General features: G+C 35.4%; 1 protein-coding gene across 8 annotated transcripts in view; it reads right to left on the reverse strand.

The window, feature by feature from the left end:
- Window positions 1–24,770, reverse strand: part of SUGCT (succinyl-CoA:glutarate-CoA transferase) — an 844,228-nt gene that overhangs the window by 343,262 nt on the left and 476,196 nt on the right. The window contains exon 13 of one of the 8 annotated variants that reach the window (XM_081148076.1): window positions 18,443–18,478. The exons of 6 other annotated variants lie outside the window; for them this stretch is intronic. In XM_081148076.1, coding sequence (XP_081004202.1) covers window positions 18,473–18,478 — 6 coding nt within the window. In that variant the 3' untranslated portion in view covers window positions 18,443–18,472. Of the gene's footprint in view, window positions 1–18,442; window positions 18,479–20,341; window positions 20,471–24,770 lie in introns of those variants that run through there. One more of the 8 variants, XM_081148083.1, reaches the window with a different exon arrangement.

Below are 24,770 nucleotides of genomic sequence, written 5' to 3' on the forward strand. Positions count from 1 at the left end.
AATCAACAAAACCTGAGTTCTCAGAGAGAACAAGATTATGACTTTTTGATTTAGATACCATTCAATAGTTCTCATAAAAAGATAAAGATTGATACTTGATTGCTATTCTCAAATGTGTATTGTTCCTGGAGAATATTATGCTTAGTGAAATAGGCCAGGCAGAGAAAGACAAACATCACATGATCTCACTCATATGTGGAATGTAAAGAACTTCACAAACTGGTGAACAGAATAGATTCAGTAACATGGAAGCATGGATCAGACTGATGAATCTCAGAGGGAAGGAGGGTGGGAGGAAGGGGAGAAATTAACCAAAGAATTTATATGCATATATGCATAACCCAAGGACACAGACAATGGTGTGGTGAAGGACTGGGTGGGGCGGTGGGGCGGGGTGGAATGGGTCAATGGGGAGAAAAAGAGACATCTGTAATATTTTGAACAATAAAATAAAATGTGTATTGCTTAGATTGGATGTAATGTTAGTAAACTTAAATTTACATTTGAGGTATATAATTTGAAAAAAATGAAACTTCAGAGCTACTCATTAAAAGAAATAAACACTTAACAGAAGCAACTGAGGGTGTGAAAAAAATCTTTTTGTTTTATATATTTTTTTATTGTTGACAGTATTACAAATGTCCCCCAATTCTCCTCTCCCCTTAGCCTCCCTCCTCCCAGGCTCTGCCTAACCCCAGGCATTCACCACACTATTATCTGTGCCCTTTGGCTATGTATATATGAATATAAATTCTTTGGTTAATCTCTTCCCATTCCCCTCCCTGAGATATGTCAGTCTGTTCCTTGTATTCATGCCTCTGGGCCTGTTTTGTTCACGTTTATTATGTTTATTAGATTCCACATGTAACTGAGTGCATGTGATATTTGTCTTCTCTGACTGGCTTATTTCACTCAGCATAATATTTTCCAGATCCATCCATACTGTCCCAAAGGGTAAGAGATGCTTCTTTTTCATAGCTGCATAGTATTCCATGGTGTAAATGTACCACAGCTTTTTTATTCACTCATCTACTGATGGGCACTTGGGCTGTTTCCAGATCTTAGCTATTGTAAATAATGCTGCTGTGAACATAGAGGGGCATATATTCTTTCTGATTGTTGTTTCAGGACTCTTAGGATATATTCCTAAAAGTGGGATTGCTGAGTCAAAGGGAAGTTCCATTTTTAATATTTTAAGGCTACTGCATACTATATTCTACAGTGGATATGCCAGTCTGCATTTCCACCAGCAATATACTAGAGCTCTTTTCCCTACATCTTCATCAGTGCTTCTTGTTTGGTGATTTACTAATGGTAGCCACTCTGGTAGGCATGAGGTGATACCTCATTGCAGTTTTCATCTCTCTGATGACTAGCGACTTTGAACATTTCTAGATGATGCAAACATGATTCCCAGATTTAATTTTAGTGATCAACATAAAATTAATTTTTTATGGTTAAATCACCCTGGCTCTTTGTTCATTTAATACAAACTACATAATAATGCTTCTTAGTTTCATGGCTATTACATTGTATATTACTTTAGCTGTACAGTATTATAGCAACTCATGTTCTATTCTGAACTATCTGAAAACATGTTTGGGGTGGAAGGTAGAGTTTATTGATTCAGGAGATTTTCACAAATTTTAAAGAGTAGAAATTCTAAACCAACTCAACTGAATTTAAAGACAACAGTTCTCTTCTTTCACATGAGCTGAGAGACGAGACTGATGTTGTGGTATTGATTTAAATTCCATAATTAAAATATTTTGTTTATAATTTACATATTAAACATTAATTTATAGGTCCAAAAGCTTTATTGTTGTGGAACATAATGTTGATTGGATGACATAATGAAAGTGGTATGTTACTTTATGAAAATGTTCTTTTAATATTTAAAAAAAAACTTTTTGTCGAATATTAACATTAAATGTCTTCTAAAACCTCTTGCATGCTTACTTAGGACCAACTTTGGAGAATTCAACACTACAGGCAAAGGTAATTTTAGGCCATCCACAAATACATAAAATACATATACACATACTCATTTAATTGATGTAACACTTGAAATGCTTAATATTTTATGACTTATTGCATCCATTTAAGAATATAAGGAATCCTATAGTTTCCCTCCCTCCATTCCAGATAAATTATACACACACACACACACTCCTCGCTGAAGTCTAATACTGAACCTCTCCCAAGGAGAATGGGCCACAGGTTAATCAATTTTTTCTTTAAAAAAAAGATGATTTTCCTTCTGTGGTCCCCAAAGGAGCATAAGAGATGGCTAAATTTTGTTTTGTCTTATTTTGTTTTGTTTTGTCATGATTCTAAAATTATTTTAATGTCCCTGCTGTTGTAAAGTCACTCTAAAACATCAAACTATTTACTAGTGTTAACTCCTTATTCTTGAAAAATTCACACAGTGATACTGGCCAAACCCACATGAGGCCAACCTTCCTGCTTGCCCCCTACCTTAGGTCTGTCTGTCAGCTATTTGATCTTATATCCCAGGCTTCTGGGCAGGTGGATATTCAGAAGAAGTGAACTAAAGACTGTCCTATTCATGTGGTAGAAAGATATTTTTAAAAATTCTAAAGAACATAATAAACCGATGAACAAAATAGATTCGGTGACATAGAAGCATGGAACAGACTGACAAATCTCAGAGGGAAGGGGGTTGGAGGGGCAGAGATTAACCAAAGAAATTATATGTATATATGCATATATGCATAACCCATGGACACAGACAATAGTGTGGTGAAGGCCTGGGACGGGGGTGGGTGCCTGATAAAAAGGGGTCAATGGGGGAAAAGGGGGACATCTGTAATACTTTCAACAATAAAGATAGTTTTTTGTTTTTTTTAATTCTCATGCTCAATACAAATTATAATAATACAATTTGGAGATAGGAATGTCTTGCCTGATATAATAACAGCAAGAACTATTATTGTTATTAATATACTTTTGAGTAGTTTATCTGAATATCATTGTTCACAACCAGAAAGCAATTCTAATTCAATACTTTCATTTTTATAACTGATCATATTGTTAAAAAGAAAAACTGCCATTAAGAGACTAAAAAACCCAGTACTCCTTTGCTGTGGTCATGAGATGAGCACTGGATTTGAGGTCAGAAGACCCAGCTCTGCTACCTACTGTGTCCCCATAAGCAGTTTTTTAAGCTCCTGAAGTCTATTTTCTCATCTGTAAAAAGGCACAACACCACATTCCTGACAGAGTTCTTGTGAGCTTTAAAGTAAATTGTTCATGAGCTGGCTTCTACTCTACATTATCAAACTACTTTCCCAACATGTATTGTATGTTCTGGTTGCACCTCCTTGAGGTTCTCTAAAGTGTCGCCTTCATTATTCCCCCTCTTTCGAATGCCACCTCCACGTTTATGTGGATAATGAGTATTAAGTAATAAACACTTGAGGAAACTTTCCCTGACCACCTCCAAGTTGAATCAGCTCATCCTCTAGGTTCCAATATCAACTTGTACAAATATTTATTTTAATATTTACTTGTTTATTGATTCAAATACCTGACCATACACTCCTTGAGTTCCTAAACTATGCCTTCTATTTCTTCCATCTCATCATGTATACTTAGCACATGCATAACCCACAGCAGAAAAAAAACTGAATGAATGATTAAATAAATATTTTTTGCATGACATATACAAAAAAAAAAAAAATGGGCTTAGTCATTTGTGATGTAGTAGGAATTCAGTTTAGGTTAGCTGAATCTAAAATTTAACCTTTAGAGATGATGGATCCTTTGCTTACCAAGATAGTACTTCATTTTTGCGATTTAAATTTCTGAACAATAACTTTGAGTGGTTCTGAGATATGTTTTATAAATAAAATAAAGCCCTGGCCTTGTGGTTCAGTGGTTGAGCATTGTCCCATTCACTGAAAGGTCACAGGTTGGATTCCCAGTCAAGGCACCTGCCCAGGTTGTGGACTCAATCCCCAGTAGGGAGCGTGCAGGAGGCAGCAGATTGATGTTTCTCTCTCCCTCTTCCTCTTCCTTCCTCCCTCCCTAAAGTCAATAAAAATGTATTTTTTTTACAAAAAAGAAAATAAAAACACCATCAAATGAGTCCCACATATGGCCAGCACATTCTGTTAAGAATATTTTATCTTGTTTGTATTATTATCATCAAGGTCTTTCAGCTTACAAATCCCATGAAATAGGCAAACTGACATGCAAGACTTCAATATGTGACAAAGTTAAATTGTAAAAAGCATGCTTTTCTCAAGTCTCTCTGTGCTCATTGAATTCAACTGCTTAGCCATAGTATTTGAAAAGTTAAATACACTTCCTGCTTTGGTCAGCTTGATTCTTCATTAAAACAATTATATCTTCATGCCAAAAAGTATGTATTATGTTTCCAATAACAGTAAAGACATAGAAAGAAAACTGATTCCAAACAGTCATTTTCTGTTGCTAAAAATTACAGAACACTATTCCTGACTTGCCATAAGTTATAATTAGAACTATTCAAAGGAACAGAAAGTAGCAATAAAACAAGAAACAAATAAACCTTAAGAGTGAATCAGAGTACTTCTAGGTATAAACAAATATTGAGGTTCTTGAATTAGGGAACTACTTGACAAAAGATGCAGACTGCAGGAAGATGATCATTGTCAGCAGAAACAAGCAGGAAAGAATTTAAAGAAGAGAAATTAGAGTCTGGTGAGCAATTAGGTTAAAAATCTCCAGACACTGGGACTCTGGGGCCACGTGGTCCACATCAGGGCAGAATGAGCTGTGTTATACTGTTACATTTCCTGACCTTGGAAAACTCAATCTTTCACTTCCTTTCGAACACAGAATGATTATCTTAATTAATAATTTCTGTAGTGAGGACAAAATTTATATTCTACAACTCACTTGCTTTACTATGGTTTTCTTTACAGGCTTCATTCTTATTGATGGCAAAACAGACAAAAAATCTTATAACTTGAATAGGAAAACTTTCCTTTTCCTCTTCCTACTTTGCTAGATGGTATTGTCTGTGGGAAGAGGAGTATCTGGTTCCTTTATCCTCTGGGTTTTCTCTGGCTTCTGCTGAGATGTCCCACAATCTGTCCACTTTACTGGGGATCCTCCACTAGTGGAACAAGTTGTTCTGATCTTGTTTTTATGGTGTCAGCAGACCATGGAGCTTGACATTGTGCTTGGTGGTGAGATCCCAGCATTCAGCATCCTCCAGTACCAAACCCTTTGGTCACCAGTCCTCCCAGAAGGGGATAGTGGAGAGGAAATGGGGGAGACCTTCAGCTGCTTTCTCTGCTGCACACTGCAGAATGTAGGACTCTGCCCAAGTATCCTTAGTGTCCCCCATCAGCCCTTGAATCTCTACTATCATGTTGGGCATTTTGCCATGACCAAAAGTCTGCCTACCTCCCCAGGCTTTTTCCAAGTAAAGGGGAGTATTGACTTTCATTGTTCTTGAACTGAGACAAATCTAAATATTTAACTTCTCTTTTCCCAGTTTCAAGATATCACCTTAAGGTGGCAGGATGCAGAAGTGAAGGTATTCTGTCAGCTTTCTTGACCTTCTTCTCTTTCCATGATTCTCTCCAGCACTGAGAGATTTGCTCCTTCCCACATTGTGGGAACTTCCCATATGTTCTGACCTTGATCTGTTCTTCTCTGTTCTGCTCCATGAGCCCTCTCCAAGTTCTGATTTATAAGGAAATTATAACATACCCCCTTTTTTTTTCCTCAAAAGAAAATGTGTGTGTTTTTTCAAACAAAAAGTGCTTACTTCAAGATCATCATGTTGCTATAGATGTGACAAATTCTACCTGAAGGTTCAATGCCAAATTTTCCCAGTGGAGTCTTTCCTTCCCAAGAAGCAATGGATGTTACTGATTTAATAAGTTGGAAGAATCAGGGAATAAGTAGTTACTTGGGATTATAAGGAATCTAGATATATGATTTCAATACCCTCAAATATCTCATGTCCAAATCTAAAGCTCAAAAGAGTTAATTTCTATGAATTTATCTATTTATATTATATTAAGATCTAACTTGAGTCATTGTATGTTTTCCTTTTTTATTTTTCAATTGCAGTTGACAATCAATATTATTTTATATTAGTTTCAGGTGTACAGTATAGTGGTTAGACACTTACATCACTTGAGTCATTCTTAGCGGTTCAACATAGTTAACAAATTACTCTTTTTTTGTACAAACTTTTCATCCATCAGAGAAAACAGAATAGAATTAAAGATCACAGATCCTTTCTCATTAAACAAATGGATCCAAAATCTACTGGCCTAAAAATGTTTCCATTATTAATATATGGGGAAATTACTGTAATAGAATATGGTTTCCATGTAGAAACATAACCCATGATCAAAATATCACATATTTAATTTTCATAAAGATGAGTCTGAATTTATAATATTTAAGCTATTGTAAGTCTGAACCATTCCAATATGATATCCTAAACAGCAATTTACCCTGAGTTTGTCATAATCTTTCCTCTCTTGGGCAAATAATTGATCAAACCAGGTAGTCCAACCACAGTAAATAACAAAAGCTAAAACTGAGTGTGCCTATTATGTGTCAGGAAGTGTTCCAATGGTATCACATGTATTATTTCAATTAATCTTCATTGCAATATCTCAAGCTAAATATACTGATTATTTAAGATTTTACAAACTAGGAAATGGAAGCATAGAAAGGCTAAGTAGCTTTCTCAACACCACTCAATGAATAAGTAGTAGAGTCAGAAGCTGAACATAGGCAAACTCACTTCCCAGTCTTTACATCTAACCATGATCCTATGCTGCCTTATAGGAAAAGAAAATGTGAGGGCACTGAATTTAAGATGCAAAAAAGAAAAGAACAAGGCACAAAGACTCTGCTATCTTTATAAGGACAAAAGAAGGGACTGAGATTCTGTATTTAGAGTTGGCTTGCATGATAATTCCCAGAACCATATGTTTCAAATGACCTGATCATTGGATCTTTCATTTCTGATCACTTGACATTTTTAAACATGAATCATCTAATGAAAAAATTATAGGGCTTTCTTTTGAACACATTGTTTATTTGCCACCAAGAGATCTCAGATATACTTTAAACAAATTCCTTCTATAAAGGAAAGATTACATACCCTCATGAATGGCATAATCCAAAAATAGGAATTATTTAAAACAGCTCTAACACCTTTTCTAAATTTCCTACATTGTGAAATGACAGCAGTGTCTCCCTTTCAACACTGCCTTCTAGTCAATGTAAAAAGAAATAAACCATCCCCACATGCTCATATTTGGTGTTTACTTTTCCATCAGTCATCTAAAACGGGATGCAGGAAAAGGGATGTGTCTCTGTTAGAGAGAGAAGAAAAGTGAAGGAAAGAAAATCTAATGCAACAAGAGAGTTGCCAGATTTGGAACTGATTGAAAGAGTTTTGTGTCACCAAACATTTTTCAAAAACCTATCAATCTGCAACTCTTTTTATAAACCAACCTGTAATGACTGGTGTTTCCACACATTTCCTTCACACACTTGCTTCTGAGTTTGGCAGTGCCTTTGATTTGAAAAAGAATTTCAAACTTTAGATGATCACACAGAACCTTTTGGCATCATGGAAAAGAATATTTAGATCAGAAAGACTTAAAGGAATGTAAGCTAGAGTTCCAAGTAGTTTAAACTTTCATTACAGAGATGCCGAGAGCCACACTGCTGTGCATACAAGAGTGTTTATAAGCGATGCCATTTGTAACTCAGACCAATTAAATGAGAATTAAAAAGGATGTGAGAAAGAAAAGCATGTATTAAAATTTATATTAAATAAAAATATAAATTTTATAGTATATCAAATACTAAGTTACACCCAAGCAAAATCATAATGTGCCTAGTCACATCCTCTGGCATCAAGGAAAAACCACCTTGGAAAAACCAACAAATTTTTAAAATAACGGAAAAGTGACAGCATTAACAACATTGGTATAATTAGCAATCCCTGGGAAAATTCAAAGAAAGTGGAGTAATGAAATTAGTTTCCAGCTGACTGGTTACTGCTGCTTAAGAAAACAAAGAGCACAGCAGAATGGGGTTCAGAATGTATACAGCCAGAAGAGAACAGAATGTCTAACTGCAAAGTAACTGACTCCATTATGAACATAAATCTCATTCCCCCTTCCCCTCACAAATAACTGGTTCTCAATATTTTTGTTTCGAGTTGATTGGCATGGCTCAGTGGTTGAGCACTGACCTATGAACCAGGAGGTCACAGTTTAATTCCTGGTCAGGGCACATGCCCGGGTTTCAGGCTCAATGCTCAGTAGGGGGCATGCAGGAGACAGCCGATCAATGACTCTCATCATTGATGTTTCTCCTCCTCTTCCTCTCCCTTCCTCTCTCTGAAATCAATAAAAAAAATATATTAAAATTTTGCCCCAACCAGAAGCATCAACAACTTGTCAGATATACAAATTCTTAGGCCCCACCTGAGACCAACTGAATAAAATATTCTGGTGATGAGGTCCAGTAATCTGCTTCAATAAACCCAAAAGATTATCTCAAAGCACATAGAAGTTTGATATCCACTGCCTTAAATATCACAACATGATCAGCAAAAAGTAGAGATGCCCTTCTTCAGTCTGTGAAACCTAATAGTAATAACAGTAAAGAGTTATTGAGGGCTTATTATTAACAAAGCACTTTTCATCACATGTTATTTATACTTGCTCACTTAATACTATGACAATCTTTTAACTACTACACCCATGTAATTTGTTAACCAGACAGGGCACAGTGAAACTAAGTTACTAAAAATAGACAGTGCTATTATGAGAAGTGCAAATTTCTTTTTTTTTTTTTAATCATGACTTTCTTTTTCTTATGATTCCCTATAATGATGCACCATTTTAGTGTGGCATTTTTAAATTTCTAGTTTTCAATTACAGTTTACACTATTTTGTATTTGCTTCAGATGTACAACAGAGTGGTTAGACAAGCATATACTTTAAAAAGTGGTCCCCCTGATATTTCAGGTACCCACCTGGCACCATACATAGTTATTGCAATATCATTGACTATATTCCCTATGTTGTACTTTATTATCTTCATGACTATTTTGTGACTACCAATTTGTACTTCTTAATCCCTTCACTACCCCAACCCCCTCCCACCTGTACCATCAGCTTGTTCTCTGTATCTATGAGTCTATTTCTAGTTTTTTTGTTTGTTTAATTTGCTCTTTACACTCCACATATAGGTAAAATAATATGATATTTGTCTTTCTCTCTCTGACTTTTTTCATTTAGCATTACACCCTCTGGGTGTATCAATTCTGTCACAAATGGTAAGATAATCATTCTTTCTTTATGGCTGAGTAATATATAAGAGAGAGTTTCTTGAATGTCTATCTACCAAAAATAAAGGGGGATAAACACTAGGAAGCTTGAAAAGAGCAATTCCATATATGTTTATTTATTTTTATTTTTATTTTTTTAAAATATATCTTTATTGATTTCAGAGAGAGGGAAGGAGAGGGTGAGAGAGATAGAAACATAAATGATGAGAGAGTCATTGATCAAGCCCACAACCCAGGCATGTGCCCTGACCTGGAATCGAACCCTGATTGTCTGGATCCTAGGTTGACGCTCAACCGCTGAGCCACTCCTGGCAGGGCTCCATATATGTTTAAAGAATTTTTTTAAATCTTTATTGAGGAAAGTATTACAGATGTCTCCTTTTTCCCCACTTACCCTTTCCATCCCGCACCCATTCCCCACCTAAAGCCTTCACCATAGTATTGTTTGTGTCCATGGGTTATGTATATATGCATATAAATTCTTTGATCTCTCCCCACCCACCCACCCACCTACCCTCACCATCCCTCTGAGAGCTATCAGTCTGTACCATGTTTCAACATCACTAAATCTATTTTTTAAATCAGTTTATTATGTTCTTTAGATTTCACATATAAGTGAAATCATGTGATGTTTGCCTTTCTCTGCCTGGCTTATTTCACTTAGCATAATATTCTCCAGGTCTATCAGTGCTATCCCAAAGGGTAAGAGATCCTTCTTCTTTACAGCTGCATACTATTCCATAGTGTAAATGAACCACAGCTTTTTTATCCACTCATCTACTGATGGGCAATTGGGCTGTTTCCAAATCTTAGGTATTATAAATTGTGCTGCTATGAACATAGGGGTGCATATATTTTTTCTGACTAGTGTTTCAGGATTCTTAGGCTATATTCTCAGAAGTGGGATCACTGGGTGAAAAGGTAGTTCCATTTTTAATTTTTTGAGGATCCTCATACTGTTTTCCATAGTGGCTGCACCAGTCTGCATTCCCACCAGCAGTGCACCAGGGTCCCCCTTTCTCCACATTTCCACCAGCATGTGTCATTTGTTGATTTGCTAGTGGTAGTCAGTCTGAGAGGTGTGAAGTGATACCCCATTGTAGTTTCCATTTGCGTCTCTCTGAGGATTTTACTAGTAAAAATCTTCATAAAATTTTGAAATTTCTCTTGAAAGACAAAGAGGTCAAGGTCTAGTTTTTTTTAAATCACTTCTTAAATCATTTCTATTATGATATCCTTCATTATGGTCCCAAACGGAAGCAGAAGTGAGTCCAGCTAGAAATATGCTCTGAGTAGTTCTGGTGACTAATAAGTAAGATGGTAGATATTGAAGCCAAATTGTCAGTTCTGACCAGCGCCAAACACCATCTTTTTTATCCCTGCTCTCATCACCATACCCTTATGTTATCAATGGATATTCTAAGTTCTAACGGACAGAGAATATAAAAGAATTCAAGATATAAAACATAATTGTGTCTAAGCGTGTAAATGACAGCTAAAATCAGGAAATAAATAGCAGCCTTTGTTTATTTCCTTATGTAGTTCTATTACCTCTTTTGCAGTAACCCAGGCTTGAAACCTTGATATATGTTGAGCATTCCTCTTTCTTCACTGTCCCATCCAAGAAACTGAAAGTCTAAAATTTTGTTCAGAATTTTCTATATGTCACTTTCTTTCTACCACAACTTCTGCTACACTATCTCAGGCCCTTACCCGCTCTTCTCATTCTAGGTTATCATAATGGTCTCTTAATCTCCTTCTTCTTTATATTTATCACGAAGATCATTGTCAAATAAAGCCACTTTTATCATGGTGCTTCCTTGCTCACAATCCTTCAGTATTGACTGGGTAAATTCCAAACTCCTTAAACATAAATATAAACATCTTCACTGCCTGACTTCAGCTTCATCTCCAACTCTTTCTTTAAGTGAATCCTAAAGCTGAATCAGTTTTATACTCACTCTCCAAAACATGTCATGAATGTTCCAGCAACTCTTCTTTATCCCTCTCCACAGCTTTAGAAAAAAGATAATAGATGAAGAATGCAAAAGTGAGGATAAGCATTAAGACAGAGAATATATTAAAGCCTGTTTACTATCCAGGATGTAATTATAGATCAGTGTTTCTAAGTTCATTATTCTGCCATATAGAATTTACAACTATTAGGAGAAAATAATAAGTATCTAAAAGTTTAACATTGTCCGGCCGGGTGTGTCTCAGTGGTTGAGCATCAGCCTAGGATCAAAGAGATCAAGGTTCAAGTCCCAGTCAGGGCACAGGTCCTGGTTGCAGGCTCGCTCTCCAGTCGGGGGTGTGCAGGAGACAGCCAATCAATGACCACTCTCCCATCATTGATGTTTCTGTCTCTCTCTCTCCCTCTCCCTTCCTCTCTCTGAAATCAATAAAGATATATTTTTTAAAAAGATAAAACAATTAAAAAAATAAAAGTTTAACATAAGTCCTTGATTAACTTATATAGCAGCATATAGATTAAATATTAATCTAGTGCTATTTCAGATACAGGGAATAAACATATTTATAAAGGAAGAGGGCTTCTGCTTCAGAGGTGAAACACACACCCTTTTTCCTCTTTCCACAAAACTACCACTGAAGGGAAGGTTTCTGGGTTTGACCAAATTCATTGCTGAAGCAGGAGGAATTCCTAATTTGTCCTCAGGAAATAGCCCTCCAACTACCAAACCACTCAAATGAGTTCCTCAAATATAACTTAAAAAAATAACTAGAATCACCAACATTTAGGGGAAACCAACAGAATGATTAAAATGTTCCAAACACAAATAATCCCTAAGAAATAAGGATTTCTTATTTCTTACCAAATAGGAAATAAATACAATATTTTTTAAGGACTATAATTATGATCTTCAAGACCAAATAAAATAATATTGTGTTCTTTTAAAAAACACTGCTCAGAAGAAAGAAGAGGAAGAGAAAAGAAAAAAAAGAAGAAGAAGAAAGAAGAACAGAAATAACTGTATATTTGGGAGATGCAAGGTTGGTAAAATATTCACAAATCAATAAATGTGATACATCGTATAAAAAAATGAGGGACACAAATCATATGATCATAACATTAGATGCATAAAAATCATTCCATAAAATCCAGCACACATTTCTGATAAAAACTCTCAGCAAAGTGGGAATAGAGGGAACATGACTCAACATAATATAAGCCATATATGACAAACCTATAGCAAACATCATGCTCAATGGTCAAAAATTAAAATCATTTTCCTTACAAACAAGAACAAAACAGGGTTGTCCACTTTCACCACTATTATTCAACATAACACTGTAAGTCCTTGCCACATCGATCAGAGAGAAAGAAAACAAAAAGGTATCCAAATTGGAAAGGAGGAACTAAAACTGTCATTATTTGCAGATGATATGATATTGTACATAGAAAATGCTAAAGACTCCACCAAAGTACTATGAGATTTGATAAATGAATTTGGCAAGGTAGCTGGATAAAAAATTAACATCCAAAAATTGATGGCATATTTATACACCAACAATGAACTCTCAGAAAGAGAAACTACAGAAACAATACCATTTACCATTGCAACTAAAAAAATAAGATACCTAGGAATAAGCTTAACCGAGGAAGTAAAAGATCTGTACCTGAAAAACTATAGGACACTGAAAAAAGAAATAGAGGAAGATATAAACAAGTGGAAGAATATACCATTTCATGGATTGGAAAATTTAATATCATTAAAATGTCCATATTACCCAAAGCAATATATAGATTTAATACAATTCCTATTAAAATACCAACAACATATTTCACAGAGCTGGAACAAATTTTCCCAAAATTTATATGGAACCAAAAAAGGCACCAAATAGCTGCAGGCATCTTGTGAAAGAAGAATAGAGTGGGAGGGATTACCTTACCAGATATCAAACTATACTATAAACTTACTGTAATCAAAACAACCCAGTATTAGTAAAACAGCAAACATATAGATCAATGAAACAGAACAAATATCCCAGAAATCGACCCAAGCCATTCTGGTGAATTAATATTTGACAAAGGAGGCAAGAGCATACAATGGAGTAAAGGCATTCTCTTCAATAAATGGTGTTGGGAAAACTGGATAGGTACAAGCAAAATAATAAAACTAGATCACCTACTTACTCTATACACAACAACTCAAAATGGATAAAAGACTTAAGTGGAAGTCACAAAACCATAAAAATCCTGGAAGAAAACATAGGCAGTAAAGTCACAGACATCTCACATAGTGGAATGATGTTCACTGATACATCTCCTAGGGCAAGAGAAAGAAAGGAAAATATAAACAAATGGGACTACAACAAACTAAAAAGCTTCTGCACAGCAAAAGAAAACATACGGAGGAACCCTACGGTATGGAAAAACATATTTGTCAAGGATACATCTGATAAGGGGCTATATTCTAAAGTGTAGAGAGAACTCATACAAATCAACAAGAGGAAGACAAATAATCCAATTAAAAATAGGGAAAGGACCTAAATAGACACTTCTCAAAAGGGGAGATGCAGATGGCGAAGAGACATATGAAAAAATACTCAAAGTCACTAATCATCAGAAATGCAAATCAAAACCACAGTGAAGTATCACTTCACACCTGTCAGAATGACTATCATCAACAAATCAACAAATAACAAGTGCTGACAAGGATGTGGAGGAAGGGGAACCCTGGTACACTGCTGGTGGGAATGCAGACTGGTGCAGCCACTATGGAAAAAAGTATGAGGACCCTTAAAAATTAAAAATGGAACTGTCTTTTGACCCAGTGATCCCGCTTCTGAGAATACATCCTAAGAATCCTGAAACACTAATCAGAAAGAATATATGCAATTCTTTGTTCATAGCAGCACAATTTACAATAGCTAAGATTTGGAAACAGCCCAATTGCCCATCAGTAGATGAGTGGATAAAAAAGCTGTGGGCCATTTACACTATGGAATACCATGCAGCCTTAAAGAAGGATTTTGTACCCTTTTGGACAGTATGGATGGACCTGGAGAATATTATGCTAAGCAAAAAAAAGCCAGGCAGAGAAAGACAAATATCATATGATCTCATTTATATGTGGAATCTAAAGAACATAATAAACTGATGAACAAAATAGATTCTGTGATATAGAAGCACGGAACAGAATGACAAATCTATGAGGGAAGGTGGAGGTAGGTGGGAAGGTGGGGAGAGATTAACCAAAGAATTTATATGCATATATACATAACAGACAATAATGTGGTGAAGGCCTGGGGTGGGGAATGGGTGCTGGGAGAAGGGGTCAATGGGGAAAAAGGGGAATATCTGTAATATTTTCAACAATAAAGATAAATTTTAAAATAGAAATAATAGTATATTTTGGAAATTAAAAACACTGTGACCAAAATAAATCAATAAGTAAGTATTAAGGTGAATATGGATAAAATTTCAATTAGTGACTTAACATATCATAAGAAATCTGAAAGTGTATAGTAAAAGGAAAAAAAGTAGGTCTTAGCGAACACACTATAAAAAGAAAAAAAATACAGAATCAAGCATGTAATGTAAGAAACAAAATTATCATTATCAACAATCTGGCATCCAGTGAAACATTTAGAAAATTATTAAAATAAATAGGAGCTTACCAAGCCAGAAGGGGATAATACTATATAAAATCAGTAGTTATCTTACATGCTAAAAATAACAAATTATAGGATGCACCCCATAATGATTTCACTCATAACTCAAATAATACTCATATGATAACTTAGAATAAAGATGAATTAAATATGTCAAACATTTTTAGAAAAAGTATAAATCTGACAGTCTTACCACAGACATAAAATAAAGCTTGAATCCTTACTTAAGAAACACCATGTTTCTGAAAGGGAAGATTCAATATCATAAAAGTGAAATTTTGCCCTCAAATTAATCTATAAGCTAAAGAACATCCCTCATATCACTCTAAAATCCATATAAAATAGATTGATGAAATGAACAACAACATTTTTATAAAAAAGAAAGTTTGGTCTAACATGCTATGCAAACACAGGAATTAAAAACCAGCAAGAAACTAACCTAGGTATAAGTAGACTGAACAGTGAGCAAAATAGGGAATCCACAAAAAGATACATTAACTTGATTGTGATAATGGTAACATTTCAAACTAACAGGAAAAAGAAGACTACAACAATAATTGGCTTTGGGATATTTGGCTTTTCACTTGGTCAAAAAAATTAAGATATAGACAAAATTCTGGAAATAATAAAGAGCTAAAAACGAAGCTATAAAAATGTCCAAAACAGAAGTGATTATTTTAAAACCTTTATTTTTTTTTCAAATTAATAAAAGACATTTATTTAGTCATAGTTTGAAGAAGCTCAGAAAATATGTAAATATACCATTTATGATACATAAAATACAAAGAAAGCAAAGGCCATTAGGTGCCGGGGGCCAGCCCCAGTGGTCCAGGGGTCCCCAAAGATGTGGACGGTGTCAGCAGAGAATGAAGGAAGGACGCGGAGACAGTGTTCAGAGCATCAGGAGAATCAGCTTCTATTTTAAAAACTTTAAGAAAGCTCTTCCTATTCAAGACACAGAGCCAAGGAACCACAAATGAAAAAAACACACAACTGATTTGACTACATTAGAAACTAAAATGTTTGCAAAAATAAATAAAACAACAAAAAACATAAATCAACTTAAAAGACAAGTTCACTGTTTATAACTAGAAAGGGGTTATAATTTATGATATACAAAAGTAAAAATTTATTAAAAGATAATAGAAAAATAGGTAAAGGATTTTAACAGTTAAGACAAATAGACAAAAAAAGTCTCTTTTTTTTTTTTTTTCTAGGACATGAAAATGCTAGTTCTAGTGTTTATGAAATACAAATGCCATCTCTTTTGGCCGATCAAATTACTAAAAGCTGAAGAGACTGGTGATATATAGTGTTGGTGATAATGTGGGAAAACAAGCATTATCCATTCAGTTTTGACAGTAGTATAAATTAAGACCTCCTTTGAGAAGCATTTGATAGTTTTACAAAAAATTAAGTTGTATTTACCCACCCAATCAGAAGTAATACTTTAAAGAACTTATTCTAGAAATACTTGCACAAGTCAAAATAAATATGAAGATGTTCACTGTCTTACTATATGTATCAATTAAACATTTCAAGTGACAGTTATACCGTCTAAAGAAATTTGTTACTCCCACATATCAATGTGCATTTTAAAAATAATAATGTATTAATATTGGTTTATTAAGTGTAACAAAGACCATATCAGTGTGGGATGTTAATAATTGGTGAAACTGGTGCCAGGAACATGGGACTCTGAAGTGTCTTAATTTTTCTGTAAATGTAAAATTTTATTTTTTATTATTCTATTTTATTATTTTATTGCTGACAGTATTACAGGTGTCCCCCAATTTCCCACCACATTTAGCCCCCTACTGCCAGCCCCTGCCCAACCCCAAGTTTTCCCCAGACTATTGTCTGTGTCCATTGGTTATGCAAACATGTACATGAGTTCTTTGGTTAATCTCTTCCCATTACTTCCTCCAAGATATATCAGTCTGTACCATGCCTCCATGCCTCTGGACCTAATTTGTTCATTAGTTTATTATGTTCATTAGATTCTACTTGTAAGTGAGATCATGTGATATTTGTCTTTCTCTGACTGGCTTATTTCACTCAGAATAATACTCTCCACATCCTTCCATGCTGTCTCAAAGGGCAAGAAATCCTTCTTTCTTACCGCTGCATGGTATTCCATTGTGTAAATGTACCACAGCTTTTTTGTCCAATCATCTACTGGTGGGCATTTGGGCTGTTTCCATATCTTAGCTGTTGTGAATAACACTGCTGTGAACACAGGGGTGCATATATTCTTTCCGATTGGTGCTCAAGGCTTCTTAGTATATATTCCTAGAAGTGGGACTGTTGGGTCAAAGGGTAATTCCATTTTCAAGTTTTTGAGTAAATTCCATACTGTTTTTCACAGTGGCTGCACCAATGTGCATTCCCACCAGCAGTGTACTAACAGTTCCGTTTTCTCCACATCCTCTCTAGACTTGTCATTTGTTGATTTATTCATGGTAACTATTCTGGCAGGTGTGAAGTGATATCTCATTGTAGTTTTAATTTGAATCTCTGATGATTAGTGACACTGAGCATTTTTTCATATGTCTCTTGGCCATTTGTATGTCCTCTTTGGAGAAGTGCCTATTCAGGTCCTGTGCTCATTTTTTAGTTGGGTTATTTGTTTTCCTTTTGTTAAGCTGTATATGTTCTTTATATATCTTGAAAATTAACCCCTTATCAGATGTGTCATTGGCAAATATGTTCTACCATAAAGTGGGTTAACTTTTCATTTTGTTGATAGTTTATTTTGCTGTGCAGAAGCTTTTTAGTTTGATGTAGTCCCATTTGTTTATTTTTTTCCTTTGTTTCTCTTGCCCTAAGAGATATATCAGAGAAAATTCTGCTACATGAGATTTTACTGTTTTCTTCCAGGATTTTTATGGATTCATGACATATTTAAGTCTTTAATCTATTTTTAGTTTATTCTTGTGTTTTGTGTAAGTTGGTGATATATTTCATTTTTTTGCATGTACCTGTCCAATTATCCCAAAACCATTTATTTTAGAGACTGCCTTTGCTCCATTGTATGCTCTTGCCTCCTTTGTCAAATATTAATTGACCAAAATGATGTGGGTCAATTTCTGAGGTTTCTGTTCTATTCCATTGATCTATATGCCTGTTCTTGTGCCAGTACCAGGCTGTTTTGACTAAAATGGCTTTGTAGTATAGTTTGATATTGGTATTGTGATACCTCCAACTTTGTTCTTCTTTCTCAAGATTGATGAGGCTATTCGGGGTCTTTCTTAGTTCCATACAAATTTTTGGAATATTTGTTCTAGCTCTGTGAAATATGTTGTTGGTATTTTAATAGGAATTGCATTGAATAGATAGATTGCTTTGGGTAGTATGAACATTTTAATGATGTTAATTCTTCCAATTCATGAACAGGATATATTCTTCCATTTGTTTGTATCTTTCTCTATTTCTTTTTTCTCTTTTTAAATTTTTGTTCATCTTCACCTGAGGATGTTCTTTCTATTGCTTTTCAGAGAGTGGAAAGGGGGAAGAAAGGGAGAGAGTGAGAGAGAGACATCAATTTGGGAGATAGACATCAACTGATTGCCTACTGGTTGCCTCCCACATGCACCTTGAATGGGGGTGGTGAGTGAACCTGCAACCCAGGTGCATCCCCTTGATGGGAAATGAAACCTCCAATTCTTCAGTGTGAAAGCTCTCTAACCACTGAGAAACACTGACCAGGGCTATTTCTTTTTATAATGTCTTGTAGTTTTCCGAGTATAGGTCTTTTAACCTCCTTGCTTAAGTTTATTCCAAGGTATCTTATTTTTTTGTTGCAATGGTAAATGGGATTTTTTTTTTAGTTTCTCTTTCTGAGAGTGTTTAAAAATGCCATCGATTTCTGGATGTTGATTTTGCATCCTGCTACTTTGCCAAATTCATTTACTCTTTAAACATAGATACTTAGATAATTCAAATTAAACATAGTATAACATAATATGTAAATAATTAATAATTATTTTAGTACAGCTATAATGATTCTTTAGAAACAATGCTCACCATAGCATTGCCTATCACTGCACAATATCCTTAACCATTGCATAATAAACATTTACATGGAAATTTTTTATCCCTACTTTTGGGGACAAAGTGCAACTTTATTGTGGCCATTGACTCAAAAATATTTGTTCTCTGCTACAGATCAGTGCAGTAGGCAGAATAATAACCCCTCAAAGGACTGTGGGCAGTTTCTAGAAACTGGATAAGGCAAATAAATGTATTTCTCCTAGAGCCTCTAATAGGACACATCTTGAATTTAGCCCAGGGAAACCTATTTTAGACTTCAGATCTTCAGAATTATAGGAAAATTAATTTGCATTATTTTAAATTATGTAGAAATGTGTTTTAGCAATAATAGACACTGTATTAGGTTATAAAAATACTAAGACATCCTCTTGCCTTTATGATCACAGTCTTTGCAATGGAGGAAGTAGGTACAAATTACAAATCTTGAAATAGATATTAATTGTCAGTAAATAGATATTGAAAAGATATTCTGAGTCTTGGCTTCTGGTAAAGATGGCAGCATAGGTAAATGGGGTACTCACATCCTCCCACAACCACATCAAAATTGTAACTAAACTACAGAACAAGCATTATTCATACATGCATAAAATCTAGCTGAATAGAAGTCCTACAAACTAAGTATATGAAAAAGCTATATGCAGACTTGTAGGAAGGGTGGAGACTCAGAAAGAGCTGGTCTCACATCTGAGTTTGGCAGATAAAAATTAGGAATGATATCTTGGCTGTGAAGACCCCCCCTCAGGAACCAAGGGTCCCAGACCCACAGGAGGCCACCCAGCCAAGAGTTCCAGTGCCAGAAAGATAAGTCCCCATAACTTCTGGTTGTAAAAACCAGTGGGTATTGTGGTTGAGGCAGAGGGCTACTGAAGTCCCAGGCATTGCATTTAAAGGGCCCATGCACAGACTTAACTTGACTCAACAGTTCTGAGCTCTAGCACTGGACAGCAACTCTAAAGGCACCAGTGACAAACATGGAGGAATTGAATTGTCTGTCATCAGGTTGAGAGCTAGACTGGCAGTTTTCTCCCAGACAGAAGTTCTGGCAGAGGCCAATATTTACTTTCTGAGCCCTACCCCCATAGAATCAGCAGATGGGTGCCATATCAGAGTTATCATCCACTTGTTACTTTTCACCATGCCCTGTTGATGCCCTGTGATCCAGCACACCCAACTTGCAGGCAAACCCAAGCTGTTTCCAGTGTCTTTTCCATACCAATGGCTTGCCTTAGTTCATGGTTTGGACTTCCCTAAAATCTCTCAAACAAGAAACATTTGGCCTTACATTCCCTGTACCTCTCGCTAAGTGGCTCCAGGTCAGCCACTAGTAGCAGCTGGCTTTGATTCACAGCTTGGCCCCTCCCAGGCACCTCCAAGCCCAGCACAAGTAGCAGCCATCTTCATATTGATTTGTAGCTCATGTTGGTAGCCCTGGGCAAAACAAAGGTGGTGACCAACCTTGGTCTGCACCTCCAGGGACACCCCAGAGCCAGCACACCCAGTAGATATCAGACCACACCAAAGCACCACCCAACCACCCCCACAAGCAACACACTCAAGGGGTGGCCTCAGTGGGCACCAGAGCCCCAGTGAAATAAGTCCTGCTCTGTGGAATGGGCCCTTGAACAGCTTATCCTTCACAGTGGTTGTAGCCAGTCCTTGCATCTGATTGGCCTGGGAATAAATCCCTCTAATTGATGTGCCAATAAGAATCAAGGCTCAACTACAACAGGAGGGAATACACAGCCTACATGAGAGTGCACCTGGAGAGCTCAGTTGAGTGAGAAGGCTGTGCCACTGAACCCTATAGCACACTTATTACATAGGTAACTCTACCAACCTGGAAGACCTAGAAGCTCTACTTAATATATAAAAACAAACACAGAAAAGCTGCCAAAATGAGGAGACAAAGAAATGTGTCCCAAAAAAAGAACAGAATAAAACTTCCAAAAAAGAACTAGAAACAAAATGGAAAAAAGAAATGTACTAGATGCAGAGTTCAAAACACTGGTTGTAAGGATGCTCAATGAACTTAGGGGGAGAGTGAATGAAATTAATGAGAATTTCAACAAAGAGATAGAAAACAGAAACAGAAATAGAAAACATAAAAACAAATCAGTCAAAAATGAAGAATACATTAACTGAAATGAATATATTTCAGAGAATCAACAATGCAGTAGATGAAGCAGAGGTTCAAATTAGAGAACTGAAAGATAAAGAAGCGGAACACCCAATCAGAACAGAAAAAGGAAAAATAAATCCAAAAAAAAAAATTAGGATAGTTTAAGGAGCCTCTGGGGCAACTTCAAGCCTACCAACATTCACATCATGGGACTAGCAGAAGGAGATGAGAGGGAGCAAGGAATTGAAAATCTATGTGAAAAATGATGGCAAAAATATTACTTGTTGAAAGACATAAAAATACAAGTCCAGGAAGCACAGAGAATTCCAAACAAGATGAATCCAAAGAGGCACACACCAGGACACATTATATTTAAAATGCCAGTGTTGAAAGACAAGAAGAGAATCTTAAAAGCAGCAAGAGAAAAGCAATTAGTTATCTACAAGGGAGCTCCCATAAGACTGTCAGTTGATTTCTCAACAGAAACTTTACAGGCCAGAAGGGATTGGCACAAAATATTCAAAGTGATGAACAGCAAGGACCTACAACCAAGATTGCTTTACCAAGCAAAGCTATCACTTATAATTGAAGGACAAATAAAGATCTTCCCAGACAAGAAAAAGTTAAAGAAGTATTACATGCAATGTTAAAGGGTCTGGTTTAAGAAGAACAAAAAAATAAAATAAAAATTATGAACAATAAAATGGCAACAAATACATATCAATCAACAATTGAATCTAAAAAAAAAAATAAACAGAATATAAAGAGACTCATAAAAACAAAGAACATTTTGACTGTTGCCAGATGGGAAGGGGGGTTGGGGATATAGGTAAAAAATGTGAAGGGATTAAGAAGTACAAATTGGTAGTTACAGAATAGTCACTGAGATGTAATGATTATGTATGGTGTTAGATGGGTAGGAGATTTATTGAGATGGTCACTTGTAAGTTATATAATGTCTAATCACTGTTTGTACACCTGAAACTAATACAATATTGTATGTCAACTGTAATTGAAAAATTAAAAAATATTTAAAGTGGAAAAAAATACTTTCTGATACTTTTTAATTATGCATAATTTTATTATATCTACTCATATTCTTATTTTAGAAATCTGTGCATATTCTAGATATCTGCTTGTTAGATAAAATTTATTTTTGTAGTTTTAAGTTATTGACTGAAAAAAATAAAACTTATAACTTTGTCCTAAATATCTCAGACTTTGCTATTAGAACATTCTTCATGTTTTTCTGATTTCTATAGGTAATGTTATATAATTATTTATTATTAAATTGGGGATGAAAAGGGACATTCACTTTCTTTTTTCCCCCTTTTAATATATTTTTAAGATTTTTTCAATTACACTTTACACTCAATGTTATTTTGTATTTGATTCAGATGTACAACATAGTGGTTAAACAATCATACCCAACTGTCACCATACATAGTTATTACAGTATTATCATCTCCATGACTACTTTTTAACTACCAATTTGTAATTCTCAATTCCTTCACATTTTCACCCAGTCCCCCGTCCCCTTTCTGGCAGCCATTAATCTGTTCTCTGTATCTATGAGTCTGTTTCTGTTTTGTTTGTTCATTTATCTTGTTCTTTATATTCCACAATAAGTGAAACAGTGTGGTATTTGTCCTTCTCTAACTTATTTCTCTTATCTTAATACTCTCTTGGTGTATACATGCTGTCAGAAATTGTCAGATTTCCTTTTCTATGACAGAGTAATATTTCATTGTATACATGTACCACCAAATTTTTATAAACTTTTCTATTGATGGGCACTTGGGTTGTTTCCATAGCTTGGCTACAGTGAACAGAGGGGTGTATATATTATTTTGAATAAGTGTTTGGGTTACTTCAGATACTCACCCAGAATTGAAATTGCTGGGTCATAAGGCAATTCCATTTTTAATTTTTTGAGGAATTTCCATAGTGTTTTTCATAGTGGTTGCACCAATCTGCATTCCCACCAACAGTGCAACAGTTGAATCAAATTTTAAATGTTTCCAACACTTCATTAACTGAAAAAAGTCTTGTCTTAGGGACACCAGATCTAACTGGCCAGCACATCCTCACCAAAACTTGTTTGTGGATTTATTAATGACAGCATTCTGATAGGTGTGAGGTGATATCTCATTGTGGTTTTAATTTGCATTTCTCTGATAATTACTGATGTTGAGCATCTTTTCATATGTCTATTGACAATCTGTATGTCCTTTTTGGAGAAGTATCTATTTAGGTCCTTTGCCCAATTTTTAGACATTTGCTTTCTATTTTCATTGTGAGCTTCACTTAACAGTTTAGTAGACATTAATAGTAATACATCCTTGAGCATTCATGCATAATCTATAGTTTTTACATCCTGAAATTTTTAGAAAGTAAGCTAAATGTGTCATTTGACATATCGTAAATGGCATTTAACAAATAAGCTACATGGAATTTACTGCTGGGAAAGAGAATCACTAGCATTGCCCACAGGTGCTAGAGTCTCACCTACAACACTAGAGTGAACCCCTTGACAAAAGAGACAGAAAATAATTTGTAAACATGAAAATAGGAAGAACATGTTTTAGCTTGTAATTTGGGGGTTATTCCTACAGCAACTGCCAGTAGGTCTACTCATCAGCTGAAACTAGGATGAAACAGGACATCTCAGTCTAGTTACTCCTTTGATCAAAAAATTCAAATATTTATAAGATGGTTTCCTTTGTCCTACATTTTTCACTTTCTACACACAATTTTCTCCCAATTAAATTGTTTTTTTTCTGAGACATTCAATATCAGTCAGGGTCAAGTCAGGAACAGAAATCCAACTATTTCTCTGTTCAGAGATAATCAAATAACAATTTACCACTAAAATTGTTAGGTAGGTAACTGAACAGATAAAAAGAGGACTCTAAAGTATTATGAAGGTTGCAAATACAAGAAGTAGTTACCACTCCTAGGACAAGGGGAAATAACAGAAAACATTAGAATTGTTAAACGTAGAACCTTAGAGGAAGAAGCTGTGGAGCTAAGACTCCGATCTCTGAGGTGAAGGTTCTGGCCAGTAGATCTGGTGTCTCTGAGACAAGACATTTTTCAGTTAATTCTGTAAGTGTTGGGAACACTTCAAACTTGATTCAACTGCTGCCACATGACAGAACTTCTGCTTCTGGGATGCAGAAGAAGTATTGCTGAGGTGATGATCATAGAAACCACAAATAAATGAGTCCATGCGAAGAAAGAAGAAAATAGGAGTCTTTTCTTCTTCTTCCCACCCTGACACTTCCTCTAGTGTCTCCTCTGTGTAAGATTCGAACAGGAAGTAAGGTGGCAAAAAAGAAATGTGTTTGGAATCCCAACTCCAACATCACAAAGCAGAGTATAAAAGGGTGGATACACACCTAAGAAACAAGTTATGCACTGGTCCACCCCTTTGACAACTTACATCTTATGTATATTCTTTCATAAACAACAACACAACTCTATGTTTCCACTTAACAAGATACAACTATTCTCAGTACAAATGAAGACATTCTCTCTTCAAAATCAGTAGAGACAAATTCTCAACAATCATAGTATCCACTCTATGCAACGTTACTACCCAAATTC

The sequence above is a fragment of the Miniopterus schreibersii genome (assembly GCF_964146895.1).
Source record: "Miniopterus schreibersii genome assembly, chromosome: 9".
NCBI classification, from domain to species: domain Eukaryota; kingdom Metazoa; phylum Chordata; class Mammalia; order Chiroptera; family Miniopteridae; genus Miniopterus; species Miniopterus schreibersii.